The 9,921-nt window shown below is 41.0% G+C and overlaps 1 protein-coding gene across 1 annotated transcript in view; it reads left to right on the top strand.

The window, feature by feature from the left end:
* Positions 1-6,313, top strand: part of INTU (inturned planar cell polarity protein) — a 60,983-nt gene extending 54,670 nt beyond the window's left edge. The window contains 2 exon segments of the mRNA XM_006762825.2: positions 1,024-1,181; positions 4,280-6,313. Coding sequence (XP_006762888.1) covers positions 1,024-1,181; positions 4,280-4,391 — 270 coding nt within the window. The 3' untranslated portion in view covers positions 4,392-6,313.
* Positions 6,314-9,921: the final 3,608 nt, after the last annotated feature.

The following is a 9,921-nucleotide window of genomic DNA, read 5'->3' as shown; positions in this document are numbered from 1 at the left end:
GTTTGGCTGCAGCTTAGGTCTGCTCCCCGCTGGCAAGTGGACATCCCCCGAGGGCTCCCAGGCTGCCAGAGGGATGTCTGACTGCTAGCTTAGGCCTGTTCCCCTGGGGAGCGGGCCTAAGCCTGCAGGTGGACATCCCCCAAGGGGTCCCAGACTGCAAGAGGGCATAGGCCGGGCTAAAGGACCTCTCCCCCACCCGAGTGCACAAATTTCTGTGCACTGGGCCTCTAGTATAACATAAATACTAATACAGGACTATGAACAAAATGTTCCCTGTAAAAGTCAAGGGATACTTTATCTATGAAGTCTTTTATAGGAGACTAGAGGCCCGGTGCACAAAAATTTGTGCACTGGTGGGGGAGGTGGGTGGGGGGTGTTCCTCAGCCCCACTTGTGCCCTCTCCCAGTCTGGGCCTCTTTGGGAGATAACCACCTGCTGGCTTAGGCCCGCTCCCCGGGTGGCAGATGGCAGGCCCGATCCTTCGGTGCCTGCCCTGCCTCCCCGGGTCACGCACACGGTAGGGCCGATCCGGAGGTTGGGGTGCCTCCCCAGGTCGCAAACACAGCAGGACCGATCCGGAGGTTGGGGCGCCACCCCAGGTCAGGTCGCATACGGGACACCCCGGGCGGGTCGCACATAAGACGCCTGGGCGGGCTGGCCTATCGCTGCTGCCCCCCCCGGCCGCCCCGGGTCGGGTCGCACACAGAGGCCCGCCGACTAGGTTGCAGATAGCAGGCTCAGATGGTTGGGGAGGAGGCGCTGTCCTGCCCTGCCTGCCGTATGCAAATTAGCTTCCATCTCTGTTGGCAGTTAATTTGCATATCATGCTGATTAGCCAATGGGAGGCATAGCGAAGGTATGGTCAATTACCATGTTTGTCTATTATTAGATAGGATGGTATTTAAAGTATGAGAAAAAGTAAAAATTTTCCTGCAGGTAAAAAGAATATTATTTCAGGCTCTTAAGTGCTAGGATCAGCACTATTAATACCAGTTAATACTAATAATATCTATTAATTTACAGAAAAAGAAAGCACTAAACATTGCAGATCACTCAGGTTCTACAAATTTGGTGTCTTCTCTAAATCCTGTGAAAGAACATGGAGTGTTGTTTGAATGCTCACCTGAAAACTGGACTGACCAGAGAAAAGCACCACCAGTTATGGCTTATTGGGTAGTAGGGTAAGTGGAAAAAAGTATTTGAAAGTGAAGTAAAATGTTAGAGAAAAGTGAAAGAAATGTGGTAAAGTTTTAGGATGTAGGCATGAAATTATTAACCTAACTATAATATTTTAATATATTTTAGAATTTTATTTTATTTGCTAAGTATCTCCTTTAAATTCCTCTCAAGTCTTTTCTATTAAAAACAAATAGCTTGCCCTGGCTGGTTTGGTTCAGTGGATAGAGCATCGACCTGTAGTCTGAAGGGTCCCGGGTTCAATTCTAGTCAAGGGCACATGCCTGAGTTGCAGGCTTGATCCCCAGTGGGGGGTATGCAGGCGTGGTTCTCTCTCATCATTGATGTTTCTATCTCCCTTCCTCTCTGAAATCAATAAAAATATATTTAAAAATAAACAAATAGCTTTCTTCGTTATCTTACAAAATTATATTAGTGATAAACTAAAAATAAATGATTTCACAATTTTATAGCTATTTCCTTCTACCCCTACTTCCTCCTTTTCTTCTATCCTTTCTTGCCCTCTTCCCTTTGTTCTCCTCCTCCTCATTCCCCACCAACTAACTGTAAGTCCTTGCCTGACCTGGCCCCTGCCCACCTCTCTGGTTCCACCTTCTGTCACTCTCCTCCTCCATCCCATATGCATAGCCACATTGGCACCCATCAATCAAATCTTGTTTTTGCTATTCTTTGTGTATTGGCTGTTCTGCCTCTTAACCTTTGCATGTCCAGCTCCTTGAGATTCAGACCAGTTCTAAGAAGTCATCTCCTCAAAGAGAGGATCCATAATCTCTTTCCTGTATTAACAGGGCTACTCAGTTACGCTCTATTATATAACCTCTTTATTATTTATTTTCTTATTTGTTTATGGTCTTTCTCCCCCTCACTAGAATGTTAGCTCTGTGAGGTCAGGAATCATATCTGTCTTGACCACTGGCACCTAACACATATATTGATAAATATATAACAATTTAGTAATTGGAACTGTGCTTGGCAAACTATGGTGGTGGGTGGGTGTTATGGAAAACAGAAAGATAAATGCACTCTCATTGTATCTAGCAGTCTTACATCTAGCAGAAGAAATATGAACTATGCTCATATATCTATATATTTATGAATATACTAGAGGCCCAATGCACGAAATTGGTGTAAGAGTAGGCCTTCCTTCCCCCGGCTGCCGGCACCGGCTTCCCTCCAGCACCCAGGACCCGGGCTTCCCTCACAGCCTCAGCTTTGTCCGGAAGGAAGTCTGGAAGGATGTCTGGTCTAATTAGCATATTACTCTTTAATTATTATAGAATATGGAGACAGACTAGATAGAATAAATTAGTTGATACAACCAAATGCTATGGGAATCTAGGTTTACAAGGAAAGGCTTAGAGATTCCATTTGATCTGGTTTAGAAAATTAATTGGATTTGAATAAAACATTTTAGGAAAAAGAAGGGATGAACAAATCATAAGGCATAGCAGTGAGTAGACTGGTTTGCCAGAATGGTAAAGGAATGCCATATACCAGTGGTCAGCAAACTGCGGCTTATGAGTCACATGCGGCTGTTTGGCCCCTTGAGTATGGCTCTTCCACAAAATACCGACTTCTGCGCATGGGCCACGGAGTTTCAATTGCACTGTATTTGCGCAACCGCAAATGATATTTTGTGGAAGAGCCACACTCAAGGGGCCAAAGAGCCGCATGTGGCTTGCGAGCCACAGTTTGCCGATCACTGCCAAAGAGAAAGTGAAAAAGACCAAGGTGGAAAGCAGAGAGCCTTCAATTCTAAGGAATTAAATTTTAAGGGAAATACTGAGCCAACAAAGAGTCTCTTAGTTGGGGGTAAAGACTTGTTGGAGGAAGGGGCAGGAAGTTAGGTGACACCAACTGGACACCTACCATGTAGTACTAAATTGTATGACAAACACTTTACAAACATTATCCAAAGCAGTAATTCCTGTGTTCTGGTCCATGGGATCAGAATCACCTGAGACACCTGTTAAACTCAGAGATGCCTGCACCCTACAAGGGCCTACCCCAATAAGCTCCCTTGTAATTCTGATGTATAACCAACTAAGCTTGGGAGCATCAGTTCAGTTCTGTGGTGTGATCAGAGCTGTGCTATTGGATAAGTAAGCATTCCAGCAAATGGAATGGCATGGATACACGAGAGAATAGAGATAGGAACAGTTAGGCACGCACACAGTGTGCAGTGGAACAGTTAACTGTATTCACAATAATTGGAATAGAAAGAATCAAGAGGTGTCGAATTCTGATGATGCAGGTCTATGTAGAATAGAGACATTTAAGGAAGTCAGGCAGAACTGCTGATTTAGTTTGATTTATATAGTATTGATTAAATAGATTTTAATTCTTTAAGAAAACCAAATAGCCCGGCCAGTGTGGCTCAGGGGTTGAGCGTTGACCCATGAACCAAGAGGTTCGATTCCTGGTCAGGGCACATGCCCGGGTTGTGGGCTCTATCCAGGAGGCAGCTGGTAGATGGTCTTCTCTCATTAATGTTTCTATCTCTCTATCCCTCCCCCTTCCTCTTTCTAAAATCAATAAAAACATGTTTAAATTAAAAAGAAAACCAGGTAAAATTTCATTGTTAATCCCAATTCAATACTATCTGCAAAAAGGAACTATCATATATTTAATATTTTAATAATTAACTTTTAGGAAGTAAATGTCAATCTTTAATAACTTGTACTTAAAATGATGGTATCACCATTGGCTTTACCATAATAATAATGTGTAAATTTAATATTTAAAAACAGGGATATGGTAAAATATATTGATAAAATACGCTTTTTACACTGTAGAAAAATAAAAATAATTGACCTAAGGCACATATCATTTATTTAAAAGTAAATCTAAGTGCATTTCCCTCTACTATAGATTTGGATTAGTGGTTTTGTTTGTATGTTTGCTTGTTTGTTTGTTTGTTTATTTGTTTTTGGTGGCCCATATGGGGAGATTTGGATTAGTGTTTTAATTTATTACTGAAACTTTCAGAAACAAAAAAATAAATAAAATAAAATGAATGGAAAGTTTTAACTTTTCTTTGTTATATGAATTTCTAAAATAAATGTTTTCTTTTCCTCTACAGGAGACTCTTTCTTCATCCCAAAGTTCAAGAACTTTATGTCTGTTTTCATGACTCCGTTACAGAAATTGCCATTGAAATGGCTTTTAAGTTGTTCTTTGGATTGACCTTGTAACTGTTTCCTTGCTACACAGCAACACTGTACAATAAGAAGCACTGAGCAGTGTTAGGATTGCTGAAATCCATACACAGAAGATACAGTTTAGTTTCTTTTCACTGAACTTAATATTGTTAAATATTTAGATCATATGCTGTTGGGTTTGATGCACTAGATCTTAATTAGTATTGTGAGACTTTTGAAAAGATACTTGACCAAAATATGAAGAAGGAGTTGTTAACTTATTTCCATTTTGGTATATAACATTAATTTATTGACTAGTTTGAAATAATGTGAAGTGTTTTATGTAAAATCAATATAGAAATATTTATCTTGGAAAAATACTCAATTCGTTGTGTATTTATCTCAAGACTAATATTGAATCTGGTGAAAGAGTCAGGAAATTGAGAGAACGTGACCAGTCCTGTAACAATTAGTGCTGTAACCATGAGCAAGGGCACTTCTCTGAGCTCAGGGCATTAAAGTATCATGGGTATTAAGGCTGTGTTTAAAAATATTTATTAAATGTCTTCAATTTCTTGATATTTTCAAAAAAACACTATGATTTTTTTTTTAATACCGAGAATTATTAATAAATGCAGCTACTTATCACTTCAGATTTTCAAACAGACTGAAAACTTGGGGTTTTATCATAGCAGGGTTTTTTTTCTTCATTTAATAAAATTTTAGTCTATTGAACTGCTTTTCTGGTATCAAAGAATCATACTGACCACCACTCAAAAACTGAAACAAAAAGATAAAGCGGACCACAGATCTTAATAAGGAGAAATCATTTGCTATGTTATAGATGGATACCGTAATGTCTACATAGTAAAGACATTACATTTTTTAAAAATGAAACCAAACATCATCTTGGTTTTCATCTCTAAATGGATATTAAAGTAAACATTGCAAATAAACTTAGTATACCTTTTTTCCAAATATGTTCTAAGTCACATCTGAAAATAGATTAGTTTGAATACTGGACAATAAATACTTACCTGCCACTCTATTAAATAAAGGGGACAAAGTGACAGTGCAGATACCACAGAGATATATACTCTGGCAGGTATAGAAACATTAAGTTGGATTTTGTTAGCATCCTGCAAATGGGCCCTTTCACAAAAGCCTATTGATGCAAAAGATTATATAATAGCCATTTTAAAAAAATATCAAGTACTGTCTTATCACCATCATATACAAGGTGGGACAAATATAAGAATAAGCTGTTTTCTGCATACTCACTATAAACTATAAACCTACTTTTGTCCCACCCTGTATTTTAAACTCCCCACAATTCCATTTTAGAGTCTACTGCCTTTCCTCCCTCCCTTTTCTTTAGCTATTGTTGATTTATTTTTATGGGGTTAAAGAACTATACTCAGCAAGGGACTTTGTGCCAAGGGACTTTAATGATGATGCCTACAGGCAAGATAGTAAATTTGCAGTGCCTGCTTTTTTATATTTCTAATACAAATGGGAAAACCTGTGAAACCAACTTAGTAGGTTTGTCTGCTTTGAGCATTCTTGAGAATATTGTGAATAAATTGTTTGTTGTGTGTGTGGGTTCCCTCTAAATAGTGCTGGCACATGTTATGTGCTATAAAAGTGTTAGCTGCTGCTACTATTATTATCAAATATCCACTGGTTGAAAGCCAAGGAGTCAGCTAAATCATACCTGCTACTGTACAAAATGTTGGAAAGAAGCTGAGGAAAAGTATTCAGCACTAAACATTTTTGAGAATAGGATTTATACTTTGGCTGTTTTTTAAAATGTTATTAAATGTTACTAAAACTTTAGGGACTAAAGTTTAGTCTATACACTAAATTGTGTGAAAATAATTTAATTTTGTAGAGCTATATTTCTATATTCTATATAATTGAAGCTATTTTTATACTGTATTGATAGTTTTTAATAAAGATGGTTTGGAGTTTGTGGTTGTGTTGCCTTTTCATGCATTGGTCCAAAAAAATGTTTATTGAATTTTTACTCTGTGCCAAGCGCTGCTCTGGATGCTGGATGATAAAACAAATAAAAATCCCTACCCTCATGGGAGTGAGGAGCACAAAGGCCATGAGACTCTATACTTTTAATATTAACATGTAAATCACCAGAACTGAGTCTGTTTCCTAAATCGGTAAATAAAATGCAATGCAGCAAGTTAAACATTTTCAGCTCAATCTGTTGAAAGAGCTGATCTAAAGTTCTTAAAGTGGAATAAAAAGCCATATTTGTAAGTACTTCCACTTTTGCTGTCTTCTGTCAGTGAATATATACCATAAATTAATAAGCTTGAAGACATCATAAAGGAATCTATACTAATAAAAGAGTAATATGCTAATTAGACCAGATAGAATGGATGTCCTTCTGGACATCCTTCTGGACAAAGCTGCGGCGGCTGCAAGGGCCAAGGGCAGGCAGCCATGGTGGCCGGCAGTGGCAGCAGCAGCGGGGTGATGGAGGTGGCGCCTTCCCCTGATCCGCCCGGTCAGCTCCTGCAGAGGGAGGCCAGACTGCTGCTTATCCCCTGAGGGCTCCTGGACTGTGAGAAGGGACAGGCTGGGCTGAGGGACCGCCCCCTCCAGTGCACAAATTTTCATGCATTGGGCCTCTATTATGTTATAAACACTATTGAGTCAAATGCAGGGGTAAGGGGAAAGGGAAGCTAGAAAGGAAGGAAGAGAGCACGGCCCCAGGGAGCAGCTGAACATTTGCTTTTCTGTCCTCTGAGATACTCATGTTCCCTGCAACCAGAGATGTTTCCTTTGACCACTTTCGGCACCTTGGAGTGGGATTCAGGTAATCAATCACCCCTTAAATTTCTCCCTGAGTGCTTGTTAATGCTTCAAATTCCCTGTAAGGAGATTGAAACTCATTTTTCAGAGTTTTGCAAATAAGACACCAATCATTTATTTCTTGATTTCACAAAGGATCTTAAAATCAATGTAATGAGAAGACTTTAATGTTTTTAAACCTATGAATAATGACTAGCCCAGTGATGGCAAACCCATGACACGCGTGTCCGAGGTGACACGTGAACTCATTTTTTTTGGTTGATTTTTCTTTGTTAAATGGCATTTAAATATATAAAATAAATATCAAAAATATAAATCTTTGTTTTACTATGGTTGCAAATATCAAAAAATTCTATATGTGACACGGCACCAGAGTTAAGTTAGGGTTTTTCAAAATGCTGACACACCAAGCTCAAAAGGTTCACTATCACTGGACTAGTCCAATTTCTTCAGAAAGATTAATCTGGCGACAACACTTAAAATGGAGAGAGACTTGGGCTGAAAAACCAGTTAAGAACTGAATAAGTAGCTATAGAAAGGAAAGCAGCATGAAACACCAGACCAGTAGGACTTGCCAACCTTTTATGTGAGGTAATCAAAATATTAACAAAACTAGAGGCCTGGTACACAAAATTCGTGCACTGGTAGGGCCCTTAGGCCTGGCTGGCGACCAGGGCTGATTAGGGCCTTCTGGCTGCCAGCCAAGGCCTGCCTCCCCCAGCTGCCAGCTGCTGGCTACCAGCTGCCAGCTAGGGCTTTCCTTCGTTCCATGCTTCCCCCTGGTGGTCAGCACACATCATAATGCACAACCAAATACCCAAGGGGACACTTTGCATATTAGCCTTTTATATATATAGATTCCTACTTTGGAATCCTTTTGGCCTACATATTTGGTTTTATACTAGTGGCAAATAGCATAAAAAGTGTTAAAACACACTTAAGATAATGAAGAAAAACTTAGAATGTAAGTTCAAAATTGTCAATAACTCATCTTGGGTTTTCTGGGTGTGTTTCAAGGCTGCAGATCCTACAGAGTAAGAGATGATAACACAGTGTCTCCATGTATGAGAAACTATCAAATAGGCTATCAAAAGGAATCAGGAATCTATTATAGAGGGATCTCTAGGATATACGATTTTTTTAAAAGGGAGGTGGAAGGAAATGGAGGCAGGCATGATGTACTGAGTGAGTATTGCCCAAAGAAGAGAAACCTGAGTCTTCTCAGCCTCAGAGGAGTTCTCAAAGTCCAGGAGAGAAGAAGTGTAGGTGTCACCAAGACGTCTGGGCCTCCATTGAGGTCAAAACTAAGATAACATCTGCCAGCGTCACTATCATTCTCTCATTTGTATAAGTGCTCTAGCAGCCACATGGGGTGTGGCACTGCCACAGGCGGAACAGCAGTTATGTAAATCCAGCTGTCTTTCCTTCAGACATGAGCTTTCCAAACATATAAAACAAGGCTATGCTCCTCACTACGTTTTTTTGTTTTGAAAAAATATTTTAATTATTTGTGTTATTTTAAATGAATTAATAGTTTTACATTTTGTTTCAATTTCTGAAATGACACATATCAATTTATGTCCCACAAAAAAACTTCTTTGGGCTCCTAATTTTTAACAGTGAAAACGAGGGTCCTAGAATAAAATAGTTTGGTCCTGGCAGGTGAGCTCAGTGGTTAGGCCGTTAGGGCATTGCCTGTGCACCACGGGGTGGAGGGTCCAATTTCCGGTCAAAGGCAAGTACGTGGGTTTTAGGTTGATCAGGGAGGGCCCTGGTTGGGGGTGTGTGAGAAGGCAACCAACCAATGTGTCTCTCTCACATCAATGTTTGTTTCCCTGGCTCGCTCTGTTTCTCCCCATTCCTCCCTCCCTCCTTTCCATTCTCTCTGGGAAGCATTGGGAAAAATATCCTGGAGTGAGGATTAACAAAAACAATAAGTTTGTGAACTGGGAGGCGAGGGCAAGGGCCTTGGAGCTGGAAGAAGGTCGTGGCGCCAGGACTGGAAGCTTCTCTCGCTCCCTGCGGGGTTGGCTCTGCGGGTTGCATCGCTGGGGAGGGAGGGACGCAGCTGGGACGACCGGCCGGGCGGGAGTGGCTTCTGGGGGTCCCCAGTCAGCGGAGCGCCGCCAGGTACGTGTGTTTTCCTTGTCTCCTGGCGTCCGGAGCGCACTCGGCTGAGGGAATAAAAACCTGGGTGGTGTGTACGGAAAGAAAAAAAAATAAGTTTGTGAACCTCTGTTTTAGAATAGGTCACTGGCAACCTGCACATTAGCATTGCCTAAACCCAAGCTGTAACATGAAAAGCCACTCCATCTCCTTGGAATGTGCAGTTTGGACTGAGAGGCACTGCTCTAGCTGGCACTGGCCAATTTCAGTAAAATAAAGGAGAAAGAAGAACATGTTGACTTATGCTTCCGGGGTACAAGCAGCAAAAGCAGTGACAACGTGACTAAGTGACCCCTGCAAAATGAAAGAAGCAGAAATTAAAGCGATTTCTAAGAGAAAAATGAAGGGTAACCCTGGGAACTAAAACTAACCTCGGTTCATCCCACACTGCTCTGCTCTAATTTGCACACTATCTTCATAGAGAAATAGCTCTTCGAGGCTCAGAAGCCACGGGTTTCTTCCCGGCAGCAAGGAAAAACTCAGGCACCGACACTTACCCCGACAGCACGCGTGCGCGCGCGCACACACACACACACGTGCACGCGCTAGTAGCTACATGTCGGGAGTCACGTGGCCGGCACCGGTG

The sequence above is a fragment of the Myotis davidii genome, unplaced genomic scaffold (assembly GCF_000327345.1).
Source record: "Myotis davidii unplaced genomic scaffold, ASM32734v1 scaffold438, whole genome shotgun sequence".
NCBI lineage: Eukaryota > Metazoa > Chordata > Mammalia > Chiroptera > Vespertilionidae > Myotis > Myotis davidii.
This window is presented reverse-complemented; position numbering and strand designations above follow the sequence as displayed.